The following is a 23333-nucleotide window of genomic DNA, read 5'->3' as shown; positions in this document are numbered from 1 at the left end:
CTCTCCCTGTATTCCATGTGATCTAACCTTGCTACCAGTCTACCATGCGGAACCTTATCGAATGCCTTCCTTCAGTCCACATAGACAACATCCATTGCTCTGCCTTCACCACTTCTTCAAAAAACTCAATCAAGTTAGTGAGACACAAATTTCCCTTGTACAGTGTCATATTGACTATCCATAATCAATCCTTGCCTTTTCAAAGACATGCAAATCATGTCCCTCAGGATTCCCTCCAATAATTTAACCACCACAGACATCAGCCTCCTCTGTCTATAGTGCTCTGGCATTTCCTTACCACCTTTCTTCAACAGTTTTGTGGAGTGTGCTGAATCATCAAAACTCTTCCTCTAATCCGCCCACCAAGAAATATTTCCAGGAGAAGAAAGGTACATTAAAAGTGCAGTCATAGTCCAGCACAGAAAGAGGCCTTCAGCTAATCAAGTCTGTGCCAGTCAAAAGCAACCATCTAATTATATTGATCCCTGTGTTGAATGGTATTATGAAAGGGGAGAGAGCAGCTTTCACTTGCTGCCTATACCTGCTGTTGGAAAATGGCCTTATCCCTTGTCCTTTGGTGAACTGCAGAACTGAATTCAGTGCAGTAGTAAGGGAGTGTTGCACTGTTTGAGGTGCCATCTTTTTGATGTGATGTTAGGTTCTCTCTGCTCTCCCAGGTAGCAGTATTCTGAAGAGAGTGGAGAAATCTCCTTGGCAGTTGTATTGTGATTGTTATCATTCCGCTGTTCCTGGAACTGAGTTAGCTGGTGTTTGCTTCCATTACAATGATGAGAAGGAGAGGCTGGAGCGTAGGAAGTTGAGGGGTGACCTGACAGAGGTTTATAAAATCATCAGTGATAAAGGTAAGGTGAATGGCAGATGTCTTTTCTCTGGGGTGGGGGATTTCATGACAAGGGCACATATTTTTAAGGTGAGAGGAGAAAGATTTAAAAGCAACATGAGGCGCAAATATTTTACACAGTGATTCATGTGTGAAATGAACTTCCAGAGGAAGTGGTGGGTGTAGGTACAGTCACAATGTTTATAAGACTTTTGGAATGGTAAATGAATAAGAAATGTTTGGAGGTATATGGGTCAAGCTCAGGCAAGTGGGACTAGTTTAGTATGGGAACAATTGGGCGGCACGGTGGCACAGTGGTTAGCACTGCTGCCTCACAGCGCCGGAGACCCGGGTTCAATTCCCGCCTCAGGCGACTGACTGTGTGGAGTTTGCACGTTCTCCCCGTGTCTGTGTGGGTTTCCTCCGGGTGCTCCGGTTTCCTCCCACAGTCCAAAAAATGTACCGGTCAGGTGAATTGGCTAAGCTAAATTGCCCGTAATGTTAGGTAGGGGTAGATGTAGATGTAGGGGTATGGGTGGGTTACGCTTCGGCGGGGCGGTGTGGACTTGTTGGGCCGAAGGGCCTGTTTCCACACTGTAAGTAATCTAATCTAATTGTCAGTATGGACTGGTTGGACCAAAGGGTCTAATGCTGTACTCTATGACCCTATGACTGCAAAAGGTACCTCACTGGTGATAAACTCCTTGGCACATTCCAAGGATGTGGAAAGTGCTATGATTGTTTTTTAAAAAGTGATAGTTGAGAAAGGGGAAATTTTTATCAGAAATCTACAATTTGTGAGAATAATTCACAGAGGACAGAAGTACATCTTGCAGTGCAATTAAAACTGAATGCCAGTTAAGTTAATTGCAAGAAGGTTCTAACAGGTGGTAGAGAGAGGGACATTTTTTGTTACAGAACCAAGCACAGAATATTGGAGAAACTCAGCAGGTCTAGCAGCATCAATGGAAAGAGAAAGAATTAATGCTTCGAATCAGTTCAGAAGACGTCAAACTCTGTTTCTCTCTCCAAATCAGATTTGCCTTGTTTCCCCAGCATTTTGTTTATTCAGATTTTCAACATCCGCAGTATTTCACTTTTAATCTGTTACAACGTGAGCGAATCACTCGCGGGCCAGGGGACCGATCAGCGGGAACTTAAGTATCTGAACGCTTTGTAAATAAAACATTTTGGAAGCATTTATGGAGTTACACCTCAACTCTGGAACTCCTTTTCAACACCTGAGATTTACAGCTACCCCACGGTCATTCAGCATAACCAGGGACAGAAAGAAGATGTTGTTAGGAGACACTTCCTGTGTGACATTTGGAAACAAAAATTATCTAGAGGAAGAATGTAGCAAGTTAAAAATCACACTACACCAGGTTATAATCCAACAGGCAAAAGTGAGGACTGCAGATGCTGGAAACCAGAGTTTAAATCAGAGTGATGCTGGAAAAGCACAGCAGGTCAGGCAGCATCTGAGGAGCAGGAAAATCGACGTTTCGGGCAAAAGCCCTTCCAAAAGCCTAATTACAGCCTCATTCCTGATGATGCCCGAAACGTCGATTTTCCTGCTCCTCGGATGCTGCCTGACCTGCTGTGCTTTTCCAGCATCACTCTGATCTAAACTATAATCCAACAGGCTTAACTGGAAGCACTAGCTTTCGGAGCACTGATCTTCCAAATAAACCTGTTGGACCATAACCTGGTATTGTGTGATTTTTAACTTTGTGGACCCCAGTCCAACACCAGCAACTCCAAACCAAGAATGTAGCAAGTTTTGAAGAGCTCCATTCTGATGGGCTGGGAGGATGAATTATTCAGCAGCTAAGATTGGCAGGCGTGTTTGTGAATCGGATTGGATGTTTCTTCCGGTTGGGAACTGGATAAGAAGCGGGCTGGTTGGATTCAGGTGTAAATCCCCTACATCCTCTTATTGCAATCTCTCTCTCTCTCTGTGTCCCACTTAGTCTTCTCCGTGTTATGATGAAAGTCTGACAGAGTGTGGCGTGCTTTGCAAGCTCCGCACAGTTCTTAAACAAACACAGCCAGAGAGAGAGAGAGAGAGAGAGAGAGATGCAAAAATAATCTGTTGGAAAGGCAGCCACAGAGGGGAAGGGATAAAGACCACGAGATATTCCCCAAAATCAAGTCTTCAAGCAATCCCTCGCATCTGTTTCTAATGGACTTTGGACATAAAACTCTCATAGGTGAGAGCTGAGGGAGCATCACCGTTGCTCAGTGCACCGTCCGCTTTCAGGGGACTGCCTGCTATTTTCAAAACGCTCCCGACCACAGCAATAACATGGGACTGGGGACTTTCTTTCTCCTGTACTTGCCTTCAATACTCGGCAAGCTGGACGCTGCGGAGCTCACAGGTAAGAGGCAGATTTCCCCTTCTTATTTATCTGTTCCACTCTCCTCCCAGTCTGACCAATTGCAAAATGTGAATTGCTGTAAATTTCTCTGTCCCTCCTGAAATACCCAGGGCAACATTCCCAGAGATGCTGCTTAAGGCGACAGATCTGGTTCAGGATGTTTTTCTCTCTCATTGCACGCTCTGCAGTAGAATTCATCTCAAATCTTTTTGACCAAGGTGTCTCGTTAATATCTTGGTGCCCTGTTTTCAGCCCTGAATTCTACACCGAAGCTCATAGTATTATCCTCCCGGATGTCTCTCACACACTGGAAAGTTGCTGTAAACGTTAAAGGGAACACTCTCTCTGTCTGGGTGCCAGGCAATTTGTAGCAAAGCTATAAAAAGATGCCCTTTTTTTGCCTTTTGTTGTGGCAGCACGGGATGCTGTTTACTGGAGCAGCGGTTTGCAAAGTGATGGAGGGTTGGGAAGGGATGTATTATTGTGGGTTTGGGATGGGGGGGGACTGCTGCGGGGAGGGGGTTTCATGAGTAATATTGAAAAAAACAATGCTGGCAGAGCCCGCAGCTGGGAGACTTGGACATTTGTGTGAACGACACGAGCGAGGACGATGTCTTAAACATTCTGACCAGGTCCTGAATTCAGTCTGACAGCGATTCTCCAGAAATGCCTCTCCACAGAAATCATCAGTGCCTCCCCCAACACCCCCTTCCCCCTCGCCCCGCTCCAGCTCCCGAGGGTAGTTCTGTAAGGTACAGCCTGTGAAAATGCAGGTGAATTAGCGCTGCAACCTTGCCAAGTCCGAGAGATACTGTGCCCATTAGGGATGAGGAAGATTCAGATTCACCATTGGACTTGGATCTTCCATTCCATCCTCTGTTGCTGGGGCGTCCAACCAAGTTTTGTTTTAATTTAAAAAACCCCAGAAATTACTGGAGAAATTCAGCAGGTCTGGCAGCATCTGAGGAGAGAGAGAGAGACACACAGACAGAGTTTCAGGACCCTTCTTCAGAATTCAAGTTTGTTTTTTTTGTTAACCCTGGACTGTAGCCAGCCTACACCTCACAGCACCTCTCACTCCCCCCCCCCCAGAATATTCTAGAACGTTTTGCAGCCAAGGAAGCAGCTTTTTGGAGAAAAAGCAAAGTGCTGCAGATGCTGCAAATCTGAAATAAAAACTAAAACTGGCCGAAATGGTCAGGCAGGTGTCTATGAGAAGAGAATGTGTGAACATCTGAGGTCAATGATCTCGTTCATTTCCTGGCAAAGCTGTGATAGACTCTGCTGAACCCCTCTGTTCACTTTACGGCACTGACCATAGAGTCATACAGACCCTTTGGTCCAACCAGTCCTTGCTGAACATAATCCCAAACTAAACTAGTCCCAACTGCCTGCTCCTGACACATACCCCTCCAAACGTTTCTTATTCATGTACTTATCGAGCTATCCTTTAAACATTGTAACTGTACCCACTACTTTCTTTGGAAGTGCATTGTACACATGAACCATTCTCTGTGTAAAATCTTTCTCCCCTCACCTTAAAAACATGCCCCTCGTCTTGAAACCCAGGGAAAAAGACACCTGCCATACACCTAATCTGTACCCCTCATGATTTTAAAAACCTCTCCAGTGAACCTCCTACAATCAAGTGAAAAAAAATCCCAGCCTATTCAGACTCTCCCCATAACTCAAACTCTTCAGTCCCGGCAACATCCTGGTAAATGTCTTCTGAACTCTCTCCAGTTTAATAATATCCTTCCTATTTTTAGAGCTTAGCTAAGGGATAAATCTGGCACAAGAGATGTCCTTTGTTTTGAAACAATGCCAGGAGATTTTTTTTCACATTGAGCTGGGAAGGCAAGTGCAGCCTTGGCTTAGTGGCTCATCCAAAAGCCAGCACCTCTGGCAATGCAGCACCGACTCGGTACTGCCTTGGAGTGTCAGTCTGGCTTTATGGGCTCACCTTGCTGGAGTGAGACTTGAACCCACAAAAGCCTGAGGCAAAATAAAGGGTAGGATGGAAATTAGTGAAAAATAAAAAGTCTGTAGGTCTTTGCGTTCGTGTTAGAAACACTGCTCACAACATGGTCTCCTCCACTTGGGGAGACAAAACATAGGCTGGGCGACTGCTTTGCACAACACTGATGTTCTCTCCACAAAAATGACCCTGAGCTTCCAGTTGCCTGCTACTTTAACACCCCACCCTGTTCTCTGGCCAACATCTCTGCCTCAGGCTTGCTGTAGTACTCCAGGGAAGCTCAGTGTAAGCTGGAAGAACAACAGTTCAGTTTCCACTTGGGGACCCGACAGCCTTCAGGACTCAATATTAGAGCCTGAACATGCAACATCCATCTCCTTACCCAAACCCACATCATCAGGTCCAGGAAGCCGGTCTTGGAGGCAGGTCATAGACCTGAGTGCCCGAGAGAGAGAGAGAGAGAGAGAATGCAGAAAGCATCAACTTCCACAACACTTCAGAGAGAGGGGGTCACTGTGGGGACTGGGAAACACTGTTTCACTCTCCAATTCTATTTAATTTAGCCCCCTGCATCTCTGCCTCCCTTTTAAATGTAAGTGCTGAATGTCTTAAGGTGTAGTGGTAATGTCCCTGTCTCTGGCACAGAAGCTTTGGGTTCAAGTCACATCTGCTCCAGCCACATGCTGTAACATGTTTGAACAGGTTGATTTAAAAAATACACAGCTGTCCGTTTACCCTGCTCCTGGTCAGATTCATAGATCATAGAGATCTACAGCACACTGGTGGCCAATGTGTTAGCTGTTATTTGATAAATAGTTGCTGAAGTGATTTGGTAGCACATCTTTCAAAATGAAAGATGAACAGCTGGCTTCTTCGATTTGGGTCCTATGGGGGCTGGAGTGTATTAGTCCTTCCCCCTCCCTCATTCCATATTACCTTGATTTAGTAACACCCCTCTCTGACCTGTTCTTCCCCTCCCCTTTTTCTGTTTTTGTAATTATTACACTACCCCTTGTTGGCACTGCCTGTACTTTGTTTGTTAATTTGGTGAGGGCTTAGTTTGGTGCATTTCTAAAGTAAAGGAAAATGAGGTATTTTCCTCATTTGATTGATTGGGTGTTTTGTAAATGTCGTGGTGGGTTTATTTATATATTTTTAAAAAGATAAGTTGGGTTCTTTGGTGAATTGGTGATTGCATTATTATTTTATTTTATATTTTATATTTTATTTTTTGCCAGTAGCTTCAAAGCACTCAGGGACAGTGGGCACTGCATGACTGGGGTTGTATTATTTCCCCCAGTAATCATAAGACCATAGACTATTGGAGCAGAATGAGGCCATTTGGCCCAATGACTCTGATCTGCCAAACAATCATGGCTGATATGTTCCGCAATCTCCTGCATTCTCCCCATAATCCTTGCTCCCCTTACCAGTCTCTGTCTTAAATACACTCCAATGGCCTGGTCTCTACAGCCCTCTGTGGCAATGAGTTGCACCGATTCACCACCCTCTGGCTGAAGAAATTTCTCCTCATCCCTTCCCCAAAAGGCTGTGCCTTTGCATCCTAATCTCTTGTACCAGTGGAAGCATCTTCTCCATGTCCACTCTATCTAGGCATCTCAGTATTTTGTAAGTTTCAAGCAGATCTCCTCCTCATCTTTCTAACTTCCATTGAGTCTGGACCCAGAGCCCTCAACTGCTTATCACATGACAAGCCCTTCATTCCCTGGGATCATTCTTGTACACCCCCTATGGACCCCCTCCAACAACAACAAATCCTTCCCTAGATGAGAAAAGATCTACAAGGATGTTGCTGGTGTTGGAGGGTTTGAGTTATAGGGAGAGGTTGAATAGGCTGGGGCTGTTTTCCCTGGAGCTTCGGAGGCTGAGGTTTAAAAAATCATGAGGGGCATGGATAGGGTAAATAGGCAAAGTCTCTTCCCTGGGATGGGGGAATCCAGAACTACAGGGCATAGGTTTAGGGTGAAAGGGGAAATGTATAAAAGAGACCCAAGGGGCAAATTTTTAACGCAGAGGATGGTACGTGTATGGAATGAGCTGCCAGAGGAAGTGGTGGAGGCTGGTACAGTTGCAACATTTAAAAGGCATCTAGATGGGTATATGAATAGGAAGAGTTTGGATGGATATGGGCTGGATGCTGGCAGATGGGACTAGATTGGGTTGGAATATCTGGTTAGCATGGATGTGTTGGACCAAAGGCTCTGTTTCCATGCTGTACATCTCTATGACTCTGTATAGGATCCAAAATGACACTATGTTCACTCAGTTCACCCTTCTACCCCCCCCCCCCCCCCCCGCCCCCCCCCCCCCCCCCCACTAAACCGCCTTGTTTCCTCCTTTGATTTTCTTTGTTCTTGTCCCGAATGGGCAGTATCTGTAATTTATTATCTGGGAGGTTAACTGATGGTGGGTGTAGTTTACAAATAAAAAAGAGCTGGTTTCTCTGGGTCTTTAATCATAGTTGCGTAGTTATGTATATCAGGTAATAAATTTAGCAAGGTCTGTTTGCACATGGTCAAAGCCTGTCTTTCCCATCATCACCGCCCCCCCCCCACCCCCCCAACAAAGTGTTTACCCCCTTTTTGATTTTTGTTATTATTATACTGCATCTCTTGGTCAGTGTTTGTAATGTATTCAGTGGATGATTGGTTAATTCACTGCTGAGTTTCTTGCTGTAAAAAGGACTGGGTTCTTTCTGAGTGGGATGTTGGCTTCTGGATAGGGAAAGTGTCCAGATGGGAGAGGTGGAAACAGGTGCTAAACTCCAGATGTACAATGAAACCTTTTATAAATCTCTGAAAATCTATTGCTGCCCAACACAACATATGGATATCGGTCTGTGGACCTAACTGAAGGGTTCATTTGAGAAGCCAGCACAGGCAAGGTGAGCTGAATGGATGACAGGTTTAACATTCTGATTGGAATTCTCCATTTCCTCAGTTACACTGTGAAGATAATTTTCCATCTCGCATTGGGTTAGCTCTGTGAATAGATGCAGGTTAAATAGAAGAGAAATTGTGGCTTAGAATTCCAAAGGAGGGGAATGTTCAAACCATGATCTCCCAGACCCCGAAAAAATGAATTTCAAAAATGTCAAATTCTGACAAACTATTAATGTGTGCAGCAGTCTCCTCTGGTAGAGAGAACACTCAATCCTCCTTTACTGTCAGGCAGCTTTGATGGAATACCCACCTTCAGGTATCTGCGCCACATACCGACAGTTGAATGAAGTTTCACAGAGGGAGGAGACACTAATGGTTCAGTTAATGATCCATGTTAACTGCTCTTAGCGTGGTGCATTGTGAAAAGTCTTGTGTTTATTATTTACTTGTGCTGTTTAATTTGCTCTTTGTAGGTTTGCAATGCTGATTTATAAACACACGGTTTTCCAGCAAACACTTTCTTGCAGCTAATTTCACCTAATTTTGCGACCCTATTTCAAGGAAGCGAAGGAATTAAAGCCTAACTATCAGTGAGTTTAAACATTCAGGTGGCTCTGATGCATGAAAGTACATCATAAGAGGTACAGAGACCTAATTAAAACGCAAGGTGAAACAGAGCTGTGAGAAGATAAAGCGTCGACATTAATGGGTACAGTCACATTCACATTGTAGAAACCCACGGGATCCTGACAAAATCACTCTAGAAGGGGATTGAAGATTTTGTTAAGTGTGGCTTATTAATACAGTAAAACTGATGCCTCCTAGCTTTGATGCTGGCAGACTGAAATAAAAGCAGAAACTGTTGAAAAACACGCAGCAGGTGTGGAGAGAGAAAGTGAGTTAAGGTTTCTGAGTTGAAGGCTTTTTCACATGTTATTATGGCAGTATCTGATATGATATGGATCGGATGTTTTCTCCTGCTTGGTTTGATGCTCCATCTTTTTTATGACCTTTTTCTTTATATTGTGTGGATTAGTGTTATCACAGCAACCACTGCCCATATGGTAGAAGAGCTGTTAATAGCGACTCAAAGACAGTAGGCACATGTTACAACCTTGTGAACATCATAGAATCCCTACAGCATGAGATCAGGCCTTTTGGCCCACTGAGTCCACATTGACCTGGCAAAGAGCTTCCCATCCCATCAGTGTAACCCTGCTTTTCTCATGGCTATCCCGCCTCGCCTGCAGATTCCTGGATACTTTGGGCAATTTTCAATGGCCAATCCACCCTAACCTGTACATCTTTGGACTGTGGGAGGAAACTGGAGCAAACCCACACAGACACAGGGAGAATGTGCAAACTCCACACAGCCAGTTGCCTGAGGCTGGAATCGAACCCCAGGTCCCTGGCGCGGTGAGGCAGCAGTGCTAACCAAAGAGTCATAGGGATGCCACTGTGTCATCCCCAAAAGGGCAGTTGCAGGCCAGTGCATCCAAAATGTCTGCTCTATCTGTCATGGTGTCACCTTATATCTAGAGATAGTATGATGCTGGCTATGTCATTGGGCTAATATCCTAATGCCTGGCCTAATATTCTGGGGACAAGGGTTCAAATAGCCCAAGGTTAGCTGGTGGCATTTAAATTCAATTGAAGAGTAAAAATCTGGAATTAAAAATAGCTTCAGTGAAGCTATTGGGATCGCTGTGATAAAACCTATCTGGTTCATTAATGAGAACAAACCTGCTGTCCTGACTCCACTCTGGTTTATATGTGACTCTCTAGCTGACACACCCACATAGTTTACTCTGGACTGTCTCTCGGAACAAGCTGCGTAAGCCACTGGGTTTATAGGCAATTCGGGTTAATCAATGAAGCCTGGCCTCGCCAGTGACACACCCCCAGCTCATGAAAGAATTAAAGTTTACTTCTTTTCCTCCTGGCTCTGTTTCCCCTCTGCCCCATTCCATCTCGAGGGGAAAACAAAACTCCAAAAAATCCATAGATAATTGAGAAAAATAAAACGCTGGCTAATTGCTCTCCTGTCCAACGTGTAGATGTTGTCAAATGGGCTTGAAGAGTCTGGTCACATGTCCCCAGGGTGCTATGTCAATATCCTGGCCATTCTCAGCCAATCTCCCAGCTCAGTAAATATGGTCTTGCTAGTTTCACCCACAACTTGAAGGATTAAACATTAAAAAAGGAAGTGCTTTCATTTTGCTTCCATAAGTAAATTAGAACTCCTTACGGTATGGATTTAACATCAGTTGAATTGTGGAGATGGATTCAGGCTGTATTCAAACCTGTGCCATTAGTCATCTCCCATTGATGAGGTGATGACCTCATAGCTTTTTTCACTAGACTATTAATCCAGAGACTGTGGGGATCCGGATTGATTCCTAACACAGTGGAATTTAACTCTTTAAATCTCTGGAATTGATTAGTCTAATAGTTAATACATTTGGAAACTCTTGTCAGGAAAAACCCAACTGCTTCACTATTATCCTTTAGGGAAGGAAACTGCTATCCTTACCTGGTCTGGTCTACATGTGACTCCAGACCCACAGCAATGTGATTGACACTTGCCTGCCTGTTGGGCAGGTAAGGATGGGTAATAAATGGCCAGTGATACCAACATCCCATAAATTAATATTTGAAAAAGGTCATTCAACTTTAACAAGGGTCAACACTGCAAGAAACTCTGCATTTCATTTGCTGCCATTTCTGTACTCTTGACATATACTTGCCCCATTCTAAAAATCCTAATCAAATTCTGGTGGGTGGCTCTTTTAAGAAACCTATCTTTGAGGCTTTCTTGGCAATTGGAGTTAAGTGTGTATATATCGTAGATTACTACCTGGTTGGCCATATGTTAGATGCCTCTTATTATTTGAGTACCAATACAGTACTAACTGAAATTTCCAGGACCAAAAACAGGACCTTAGCACTGGCTTCACTCAGGCCTTTCTACGGCTGCCATGAAGCTTGGCAACAACATCATAGCTAATTTCCTCTTGCAATCCATCCTTTGTTTTTGCAAGCTATCTTAATAATGATTTTTTTTTGTTTCTGGATCTATCATCGATGGTGTGAGAATTGTTTTTGTTTATCGAATGAGGCCATTTTAGGTTGTAGACACAGTGAGAATCACATCAGTCTAGCTCGCTCAATAAAAGCCCCATAATCCTTGAGTGCATCTGCACAAATAACCCTGTCATAGGGTGGTTGCCTATTCCATGTTCTCTTAGACTGCTTTGTTACGTGCCCCATTTTCTAACCTAGTGGTTTTTGTTCACCATAGTGTCAGCTGTGGCTGGGAGGATAGCACTTATACTTCTGAAAATCAGAAGGCTGTGGGTTCAGGTTACAAGTTGGAGACTTGAATACCAAGGCCCTCCAGTATTATGATGTGGAGATGCAGGTGTCTGGGGTGGACAAAGTCACATGACACCAGGTTATAGTCCAATAGGTTTATTTAAAATCATAAGCTTTCAGAGCGCTGCTGGAAGCGGGTAGAGCAGTGGAGGGTTGCTGTTTTTCTGAGGGACTTGCAAGGGAGGCCAGACCTTCAGAACCTGGCACTTCCTGCTTTTTGCTGGAGCTTGCCCCATTTTCATTGCGCCTCATCGCTATAGTTTCAGGCATAAGTTTGTTTGCTTTGAAATAAGCATTTCACTCATACACTCTGACACACACTCACTCTGACACACACTCTGACACACAATCCCACACACTTACACACTCTCACATACACCCACTCTCTCTTGCTCTATGCTGCTCTTTGTACTCCTTCCAGGTCTCCTCACTCACCTCATTAAAATATCCTTTTATTCCATTCTCGCATCTATTTATCCAACTCCCTCTTAACATCTATCATATTTGCCTCAACTGTGTCCCAGTGAATTTCACATTCTCACCATTCTCTGAATAAGGAAGTTTCCCCCGAATTCCTGCTTGGATTTATTAGTTGTTCTCTTGGATTTATGACCACTACTTCCAGTCTCCCCACAACTGAACTAGGTCTAGCCTATTAAACCCTTTCACAATCTGAACAATCTCAGTCAGGTCATTCCTCCGCCTTCGGTATTCCTTTAGTCTGTCTACAACCTTTCCTGTACCTTGATGTAGCTCAGAAGATTGATTGATAACACTTTCAGTTCAAAGTAACCCTTAATTAACAGTTCACATGACAGAGTTCAGAAATAGATTCCTGTGTAGGCAGCTGAGAACCTCAAGTTTTGCAGAAATGCAGCACTTATCCCATTAACATCAGGCCAAGATTAACCAGCAGTGCCTTTATTTCCGATTTATCACTCCAGTCAATAAGATTCACAAGGGAATTTATAATAATTAATCCATCAAAGGAGCAGCATACTCAGAAATGCTCTGTTCTTGTTTCACAGTGTAGTCCCATCATGGGGTATAGTCGCTCAGTGGTTAGCACTGCTGCATCACAGCGCCAGGGACCTGGGTTTGATTCCAGCCTCGGGCAACTGGCTGTGTAATGTTTGCATGTTCTCCCCGTGTCTGCATGGGCTTCCTCCCATTGTCCAAAGATGTGCAGGTTAGGTGAATTGGCCATGCTATAGTGTCCATGAATGTGCAGGCCAGGTGGATTAGTCATGGGAACCGTAGGGGTGGGGTAGGGGTAGTGAGTCTGTGGTGGGATGCTCTTCGGAAGGTTGATATGGACCTGGTGGGCTGAATTGCCTGTTTCCACACTGTTGGGAGTCTATGATCCGTTGATGAATGAGTCAGTATATCTAGGCAAGTATTTTAAGTCTTAAGCCACTTTTGCAATATTCAATTCACTTGTGACATGAGGGTATTGTATATTTGAGAGTGGAATGTAGGAAATAGATTCTGTAAACTGAATAAATATACTTTACTATAAAGTGTATTACTTTCCCCCAAAGTCCAGCCCAGCCTCCCAACTCATAGGCTGGTAGAGTTGCTATATAGTTAACGACTTGAATTTATATCGTATCATCATCACCACTGATGGTCCCTCACAGATGAGGATAACTCTCTCTCACTCTCAGGGTGATTCTGTAGGTGACTGTACAGAGCGTTGCAGCTACTACAGTCTCTGTTACACTGGGGGGGGCAGGTAGTGGTCATGGGAAGGGGATGATTGGAGGGTTGGTGGGGCAGCGCGCTCCTTTCGCTGTTTTCACCTGGCGTCCGCATTTTCCCGATGGCAAGCCTCGAGGTACTTGATGCCTTCCTGGATGTTCCTCCTCCACTTTGGACGGTCTTGGGCTGGCTGGTGATTCCTCTGTGTCTGTGGGAATGACACAGCGAGGCCTGGAGGGTATCCCTGAGGTACTTCCTCTATTCACCTGGGGCTCACCTGCTGTTTCAGAGCTATACCACAAGTACAGGCAATGCAGTACTTTGCTGTAGTGTTGACATTTTTCTCTCAGGCTCCAAAACCGAAAATATTCCTGGCTTTCTTGTAATTCAGATCACTGACACTCAGTAAAAGCCATGTGGCAATTCTTTGCTCTGCTTCTGACCAGTTACTTGCATCTCAGTGACTAGAACTGCAAGTGGCATTAAATCTGTGGTCTGACCACTGCACTGATAGATCTGATCAAGTTTTCCTCAATGCCAGATAACCTGATTGTATGTCCACCCAGAACTCTATCAACAAACACATTGAGTTAGACCGGATCTACCACCCCCTGAGAAAAAGAACAGGGAGTGACATCGCCACAGGAAATGACATCATCACAACAAATGACACCACCCACCCAAAGAAACCCAAACATATAAATAGAAAGCAGGAATCATCAGGAGTGCTTCGCCTGGAGGCCCACTGAAGATGTTACCTAGTAAGGTGACGAGATTAACCTTCCAGCTCAGCGAGCAAACCTACATCCAGAACCCTAGTGTGCAGTGCTGCTGTGCTTTATATATAAAATAATTATATATAATAAAATATAACTCACCACGGAGTGAGTCGTCCGTTCAGTCAGGCGTCAGTTAGCTTGGATGGCTGGCTTGTAATGCAGGGCGACACTGTCCGCAGAAGTTCAATTCCTGTACCAACTGAGGTCGCCAAGAAGACCCTTCTGTCGCAATCTCTCCCCTCGCCTCAGGCAAGGTGACCCTCAGGTTAAACTGCCACTAGTTGTCTCTCTGTAATACAAGAGTGAGACTATGGCTACTTTTACTTCAATGCCTTTCAAGACATGAAAGCTGCTTCTACCTTTGTTTTCAATTTAAAACGAAGTATTTCAAAAAAACAAGCTGTGTTCTTATCACTTTGTGTGCAGCTTCTAATGCATGCGATATACCAGTCTCTTAATGGAACGTGTTGTCCGTGGACTGTCATACAGTGTGTAGGTGTGATGTTTACAAGACTACTTCACTATAAGAACATTACATGATTAATGAGTGAGCTTCCTTAGCAGTTTCTATTGTCTTTTATTCTTTTTGTTGATTGCTGGGGTTAGAATGACAGCTATTTGAGGTCAGCGAGATCCTGGTGTGATTTCAATGAATTCATGGAGTTAGCTGCTACCACTCATGACAATGACAGGAGCTACAACTGACCTCAGCGCCTATGAGCAGGGGAAATGGGTAACACTGGAGGAGGGGAAGAAAACCAAAGCTTAAAGCTGGAGACAGGAGGCAGTTAATGGCTCCACAGAATTGGCACAAATGGTAAAGATTAATATAGAGGACATAGACCAGAGGAACAATGTAGAGGGTCTACTTCCATTGGATGAGTGGGAACTTTCAAGAAAAGAGGAGAGAATATTTGGCAGAAGACAAGGAAAGTAACACACATTGCAAACTGCATACCATGAATATGGGTCCCACTTCGCAAATAACATGTAGTCAGAATAACATCTCAACAGATCATGCTAATAACTGGAGACAATTTGGGTAATGTCTTTGCTAGCAGGATGGTGCCAGGAGCTAGAAAGTACTGAGGAAGGGTCACTGGATCTGAAATGTTAATTCTGATTTCTCTCCACAGATGCTGCCAGACCTGCTGAGCTTTTACAGCAATTTCTGTTCTTATTTCTGATTTACAGCATCTGCAGCTCTTTCATATATTTTTTTAGCTAGAAAGTACTTCGTCCTTAGAGGGAAGAGCTTCACTGAGGATTGTCCTTTTTCTCAATTTATTCTTTCATGGGATTTGGGCGTCACTGCCAAGACCTGCATTTGTTACCTATCCCTCATTGTTCTTAAGCTGAATGGCCACTTCAGAGGGTAGTTCAAAGCCAACCACATTACTGGGGTTTGGAGTAATGTGTTGGTCAGACATGATAAGCCATGATGTGGTGGTGTAGGTGTTGGACTGGGGTGGACAAAGTTAAAAATCATACCAGACCAGATTATAGTCCAACAAGTTTATTGGGAAGCATTAGCTTTTGTCGAGTAGCTACCTGATGAAGAGAAAGCACCTCAAAAGCTAGTGCTTCCAAATAAACCTGTTGGACTATAATCTAGTCTTGTATGATTTGTAACTTAGACTCGATAAGGACAGCAAGTTTCCTTCCCTCAAGGACATTAATGAAGCAGATTTGTTTTTAAGTCACTTAAAGCTAGTTTCATGGTCACCATTATTAGCTTTCAATTCTAGATTGTGTACTAATTGATCTGAAATTTCACTACCTGCTATGATGGGATTTGAGTATCACCAAACGATTAGCCTGGACTAATTTCAACAGTGACACTGTCTCGACATCACCTTCTTCTCCAGCGATGATCATTATCCTTTGGAGCTATCAGTTTGAACATTTATCCATCTGTACCATCCCCAGCAACCATCAGGGATACATGGCAAGTCTGTCTCTTGTGGAGAGTGTCATTTCATGTAGTGGTTTCCGCCCCCCCCCACTGCCCCTCTTCCTCAGTTACCAGGAGATATTGTAGAGGGCAGGCGGAACAATCAGATTACACAACTATTGTTCCAATCAGTTAAAAGCAGATTAAGAACTGAAAACATTTTGACAGAAGAGGAATGCAGCATTTATAAAATGATCTATTAAAAGGTGTCATAAAAGACACAGACTATTAAAAGGTGTCATAAAAGACACAAACTATTAAAAGGTAAAATAAAAGACACCTAACCCCTTTAAACTCCAACTGACAGAAGAACATTAATGAACCATTTGTGGATTTTCTTGACAATCTGACAGTGTCACAGTTCACTTTTGCTGATCGGAACTGCTGTCAACTCAACCCACAGAAAAAAAAACTGAAAACAAAGCACATTGGAGCTGAGACCCCCCCCCCACTATAGCTTTTGCAATTATAGATTTTTTTCTGCTCTGATACCTAAGGCTGTGCATCTTGTTTGATGTTATTGTAACAAGAAGACAGCACCTGGCTTTAAGCTAGCAACATAATGAAAATGTTTAGGCCGTATTAAAATTTTAAATGAAAAGGAATTAACCTTTACATTGCAATGATCCTTTTCCAATTAAATTTATGAATTTTTTCAATTTCCCTATGGAACAAAGTTTGTAAGAAATTACAGTATTGTGGCTGTTCATGTACTATGATTGGATGAGCTGGTAAATTGCATGCAGCAGTAGATGGTGGCCACTGGACCACACAATACCCATCACACTGTTCCTTGTATGGTTGGGTGAGTTGTTCAGCGTGAATGTAGCTGTATATTTTTTTCTGTAATAGACTAAAAGCAACAATGTAGAAACATAGAGAACAGGACAAAGCCATTCAGCCTTTGAGTCTACTCTACCTTTCAATATGATCATGGTTGATCACCTAAGTCAGTATCTACTCCCTGCTTTCCCTCAATGCTCTATGATTCCCTTTAGACCTAAGAATGCTATCAAATGCCTTCTTACAAACAATCAATGTTATGGCAGAAAAATCCACTCTCTGGGTTCTGAACGGTTCACCCCAGATCCCCAATTGTGATTATGTCTAAACCAACAAGTCCAACCACTAATGATTTGTTTCTGGTGCTAACTTGTGTCTCTTACCAAATTTGAAATGATTTAAAAACTAGTCAGAAATGCATTCCAAGCATTTATTGAGGGATGTGAAGACTTTGATAAATGGCAAGCCTTTTATGAAATCACACAGCTTTGCATGGGGAAAATAAAAAGGATCATTGAGTTCTGAACTCCCACTGGTAGTCACAAATTATGCACCAGTTTATTTTAGTGCCAATATCTATCATTTTAAATTTTGTTTTTTTTTTGGAAAACAAGCCTAAAATGAACACATCACATGATCTGCTCCACATTAAAAATGAGAGTGTGATTTCTCAGCTGTCAGTTCGTCTGGATCATGAGCTGACTCTGGGAACTGGGATCTTTGTGGTGAGGACGGCTTTGGGATGTGAGTTATGTTGGGTAGTAACTTTAGATTTGGTACAGAATGGTAGTGGCCAACTAGGGTACATCATGCATTGTTTTAGAGCACACTGTGGTTGTGTGGAAGTTGAACCGAATATAGCTTCGGTCTTAATATTTTGGAATAGCTAATTAAAACTTCAGTATGGCACTCATTTCAGTCTAAGAAGGTAGACTGAGTTGGCAAACACAGAAGAGAAGCATTGCCTTTGGAAAGATACTGGGATGTATAGGTGATATAGTTCATACAGTGTTGACTGTGAGGAGATCAACAACCTCATCTTTAGACATGTTTAATAAAGTTAATGGGCTGACTGAGAAATGAAAGGGAATTATGACAAAGCTTTATGTAATAATAAAAGGTTTACAAGAGACATAAGTTCTGAAAAGAGGACTGTCATTGGCATGGCTCCTAAAATAGAGATAATCCCTGTGTTCTGTTAGTAAGGTGGCTCTATTGCGTTTATGTACTGCAGTGTCCCTTCAATACAATACAAAAACAAACTGTATTTATAGAGCACCTTTTAATGGAATATTAGGGACAGATTTTTAAGATGAGAGAAGAGAGATTTAAAAAAGACGTGAGAGGCAAATATTTTACATGGAGGGTGATTCGTGTGTGGAATGAATTTCCTGAGGAAGTGGTGGATGTAGGTGGGACTACAACGTTTAAAAGAAATTTGGATAATTACATGAATAGATAAGGTTTGGGGGGATATGGGCTAGGAGCAGGCTGGTGGGGCTAGTTTAGTTTGGGATAATGTTCGGCCTGGGCTTGTTGAACACAAAGGGTCTGTTCCCATGCTGTAGGTCTCTATGGAGCTTCATAGGACAGCAATCAGGCAAAATTCAATACCTAATCACGTAGCTATTTTAGGACCACTGAAAGACGTAACTAGTGAGGCATTCCAAGGAGAACATTATACAAGAGAGATGGTGAGATGGAAAAGTTCAGGAAGGGAATTAAAGCTAGCTCTAACCAAGACCACCGTTGATGGAGCTGGGGATGCACAGAGGAAGGTGGAGTGTTCATAGGGTTCTGGGTGTAAAAAGATTACAGCTTACTGCCTTGAAGTCTATCATAGTTAAATCCCACCTTGGTCGTTTACAATATATCTATGTGTGCAGTTGTTCCTGATTTGATAAGCTTCTAGATATAAGTTAGTTTGAGATATGGTAAAGTAACTACATGAGGGGACCTTTGTAGAAAGTGAACTTGGGAACTTTTAGAAAATGTCTTCATTCCTGGATGTCTGTATCACTGGCAAGGCTCACATTTATTGGCCATTCCATTCCTAGTTGATGAAGAGGAGGTGGTAGTGAGTTGCCTTTTTGAACCATTGGAGCTCATGGTGGTGATATACACCTCTGATCTGTCCACAAGCATGACCCTGACCTTCCCACAGCCAGTCATTTTAACACGCCGCCCTACTCACTTGCCCACACGTCTGTTCCCGGCCACTTCATCAGCACCATTTGCTGCAGTGTTCCAGTGAATCACAGTGTAAACTGAAGGAGCAACATGTTATCTTCAGACTAGCCACTATTGGTCTTAATACTGAGTTCAACACCTTCAAACTGTCAACCATCTCCCATTCCTTCCTTTTCTTTTAGCTTGTTACATCCTGTTATCCACATTCATGATGAAGAGGTTATGCTCGAAACATCAACTCTCCTGCTCCTTGGATGCTGTCTGACCGGCTGTGCTTTTCCAGCACCACACTTTTGGACTCCTGTTATCATGTGCTCTCTCCCACCCCAGTGAGACTTCTGTCCTTTCAAGTCTGGCAGTTAGACACACCATTGATCTGTCATTCCCACATTCGAATCACTTAATCTGAACTACCAACATCTTTTCTCCACCAGCACCATACACTCACTCACCCCACATCATTCCCCCTCCCAAACTACAGCATATATGCTGACCCCTCCACGCTTCACTTCGGCTCTGATGAAGAGTCAGCTAGACTTGAGAAACGTTAGCTTGCTCTCTCTCCATGGATGCTGCCTGATCCACTGTGACGATCCACTAATGACGTGACATTTTTGAAAGGTGATGGTTAAATTCTCTGTTACGATTAGAGTGATGCTGGAGAAGCACATTAAAAGCCTGAAACATCCATTTTCCTGCTCCTCGGATGCTGCCTGGCTGGCTGTGCTTCTCCAGCACCACTCTAATCTTGACTCTGATTTCCAGCATCTACAGTACTCACTTTCGCCTCGGTAAATTCTTTGTTGTTGGGATAGGGAATTATGATTCTCTTATTGACGATGGTCATAGCTTGACACTTGGATGGAGCAAATATTGCCAGTTATCAGCGCAAGCCCGACTAGTGCCTAGGTCCTGCTGCATGTGGACATGAGCTGCTTTGGTGTCAGAAGAGTTGAGCTGCTTGAGAACTGTTCCTTGATCCATATGGACCAGGCTTTGTGCACTCTGGGCCTGAGACAAGCAACCCAGTCATTGTCGCTCTCAGATTCATATTGAATGAAGCCAGTCAAAGAACCTGAAGCAATTTTCAATTTGGTTGATAACGCGTCAAACAGCACCAAAATAACTCGCTCAGCAAAAGCTGAAAATTAGATTGCAAGTAATTATTTTTGTCCCCCTCCAATAGTGCAGAAAATGAAGATCAAGTTTGCCTTGGTATGATTGGCTGGTGTCACTGTTGACAGTGTTAACACTACCTGTTTTTATTGGTTGGTCCTTTAATTTACTGATTCCTCATCGACTCTTTAATTCCTCCAACAGTGTGAGAGCTCGGCGAGCAGTGTTGTAGAATAACACAATGCACAAAGAGACCCTTCAGCCCATCATTATGTGGGTCTGCTTCTTGCTTCTAACCCCTTCTCATTTCACACTCAATTTTTGCAATCAGCGTTTCTCCTTCCATTAAAAAAACTGACTAATCAAGTTTGGAATTTAGCCAAGTAATAAGTTTTTCATGAAGTTGCTCCCATGTGCAAAATGGTCAGCTGGTGTTAGAGTGATGGAAAGGTAAGGATAGGAAAGTAAGCTTTTAAGGGGAAAAAAATCATCTGGAATATATTTAAGTGGTTCTGTCAAATACTAGACTCCAGCTAGAAAGACTTTAAAAAAATAGCTTAATTCTTTAATGAGATTTTAATGTCCAACAGGAATAAGGGCATAACATAATAATGGAACAGAGGAAGAAGACGTAGGAGCAGGAATAAACAATTCACGACCTCCAGCCGCTGTCTCCATTTAAGATGGACTGAGCTCATCTTGGCTTCAACTCCACTCTCCTGCCTCTCCTCCTAATCCTTTAACCCATCCCTCATTAACAATCTGCCTGTCTCCTTCTTTATTTTATTCCAACATCCACCATGCTCTGGGAGGTGTGAATTCCACAAATTCGCAATGCTTCCAGAGAAGTCATTTCTTCTCATCTCTGCTTTCAATCTGCTACCCCTAAAGCCTAAAACTGTGACGTCTTGCTGCAGGTCGCCCCACAATGAGGAAACAGCTACTCTACGTTTCCTTTGTCAATCCCCTTAGATACCATGGTTAGATCTTCTCTCATTCTTCTTAACTCTAGTGAGCATAGACCTAAACTGCTCAAGTCAAAGCAGTTAGCATGCATTGTAATACAATTGCCCACCACTGTATAAAACACAGCTTGTATTTTTAAAATTTTGGCCATGAGCTGAAAATGCGTTTTTTCGGTATTTTTTAGTGCCATTTGAGAGAGAAATATAAGCTCAAGCAATGGGATGGTTCCTACTCTCCAGTAATCCAATAGATCTGCTAAATCCATCTGATGCCTCTGGACAAAGCTTTGATTCATATGAAAGACTCCCTCAGTACTGCCACAGCAATATAATGTAGGGCTGGTTTCACACCCCTCCTCCCCTGCCACCTCCCTGGTGAAAATAGGGCATTATGGTGGGAAGGGGCTTGCTGGGTTAATGCTACATCCCCTCTCAGTCTTAATTTCCCCCCTCCTCCTCCTGCTGAATTGGGGCAGGGGAGCAGGGTCTAATTTAAATTGCAAAGTTACTGCCTACTGCATCAGCCAGTTTGACTGCAGACCATAATGCTGCATAGCCTCTATGGCAGAAAGTACAACAATCAGTGTCCTCAAGAGGATACCACAGGCCTCACCTGGTTGAAAGTTACTCTCCTCCTCCCCTCGCTGACTCTCCTGATTTTATTTTCCCACCTCCCCCCACCGCCCTCACCCCATGATTTGTAGGACGCGTCTCCATGGGGCACACTATCACTATGATTATTGACTCATGAACTTTCACACCCTCCCACCAACGATGACCCCATAGACTAAATGGAATCAAGTTAGGCAAAGGGGCAGTACAAAGAGATCTGGGTGTTCTTGTACACCAGTCAATGAAGGTAAGCATGCAGGTACAGCAGGTAGTGAAGAAGGCTAATAGCATGCTGGCCTTCATAACAAGAGAGATTGAGCATAGAAGCAAAGAGGTTCTTCTGCAGCTATACAGGGCCCTGGTGAGACCACACCTGGAGTACTGTGTGCAGTTCTGGTCTCCAAATTTGAGGAAAAAATTCTGGCTATTGAGGGAGTGCAGCGTAGGTTCACGAGGTCAATTCCTGGAATGGCGGGAATACCTTACGCTGAAAGACTGGAGCGACTGGGCTTGTATACCCTTGAGTTTAGAAGACTGAGAGGGGATCTGAATTGAGACATATAAGATTATTAAAGGATTGGACACTCTGAAGGCAGGAAACCCGCTGATGGGCGAGTGCCGAACCAGAAGACACAGCTTAAAAATACGGGGTAGACCATTTCGGACAGAGATGAAGAGAAACTTCTTCACCCAGAGAGTGGTGGCTGTGTGGAATGCTCTGCCCCAGAGGGCAGTGGAGGCCCAGTCTCTGGACTCATTTAAGAAAGAGTTGGATAGAGCTCTCAAGGATAGTGGAATCAAGGGTTATGGAGATAAGGCAGGAACAGGATACTGATTAAGGATGATCAGCCATGATCATAATGAATGGTGGTGCAGGCTCGAAGGGTAGAATGGCCTACGCCTGCACCTATTGACTATTGTCTATTCCCACAAATCCGTGACCACTCAGTCATATCTTCACTGGGGTTTCTTATTCTCTAGATCGTTCTGTTTGCACCTCATGGCCCAAGAGTTTCTACACCAATCCTTCACAAACAGCACGTTCAACCCAGGCACCAAAATATGTTAGTTTCCTCACCTAGAGATACCCGAAAATTCGTGGTATTATTGTTGGACTGTTAATCCAGATAATGTTCAGGGGACCTGGTTGAATCTTGCCACGGCAGATGGTGGAATATTTATTCAATAAACATCAGGAACTAAGAGTCTAATGATGGCCATGAATCCATTGCTGATTGTCAGAAAAACCCATCTGGTTCACTAATGTCCTTTAGGGAAGGAAACTGCCATCCTTATCTGGTCTGGTCTACATGTGACTCCAGACCCACACCGATGTGGTTAGCCTCTGGGCCATGAGGGATGGGCTTATCCTGCAATCCCCTCATCCCATGAATGAATTTTTAAATAAAAATGCTGAGTTTAACTTACAGGTATTTCTCTTATAATGCAATGGCTGCTTCAGAAACAGCACTTAAAGTGTTGGCGATGTAATTGTGTTACAGCCAACACACGTTAAAAGTTTGTGCTTTAGAAACCAAGTTCCCAATTGGTCAATCGCGTTACAGTGAACTTGCGTAAACAAAACGCAGGTTATAGCAGAACAACCTTTACTGTCATGAAGGATGATCGATGTTTCGGGCAAAAGCCCTCCATCAGGAATGCCGATGAAGGCCTTTTGCCCAAAACGTCAATTTTCCTGCTCCTCGGATGCTGCCTGAGCTGCTGTGCTTTTCCAGCATCACTCTAATCTTGACT

The 23333-nt window shown here is 43.5% G+C and overlaps 1 protein-coding gene across 1 annotated transcript in view; it reads left to right on the top strand.

The window, feature by feature from the left end:
* Positions 1-2779: 2779 nt before the first annotated feature.
* LOC140465709 (plexin domain-containing protein 1-like) overlaps positions 2780-23333 on the top strand; it is a 274629-nt gene continuing 254075 nt past the window's right edge. Inside the window, exon 1 of the mRNA XM_072561360.1 lies at positions 2780-3222. Coding sequence (XP_072417461.1) covers positions 3150-3222 — 73 coding nt within the window. The 5' untranslated portion in view covers positions 2780-3149. The remainder of the gene's footprint in view (positions 3223-23333) is intronic.

This window comes from Chiloscyllium punctatum, chromosome 42 (genome assembly GCF_047496795.1).
Source record: "Chiloscyllium punctatum isolate Juve2018m chromosome 42, sChiPun1.3, whole genome shotgun sequence".
In the NCBI taxonomy this organism is placed as follows: Eukaryota; Metazoa; Chordata; class Chondrichthyes; order Orectolobiformes; family Hemiscylliidae; genus Chiloscyllium; species Chiloscyllium punctatum.
This window is presented reverse-complemented; position numbering and strand designations above follow the sequence as displayed.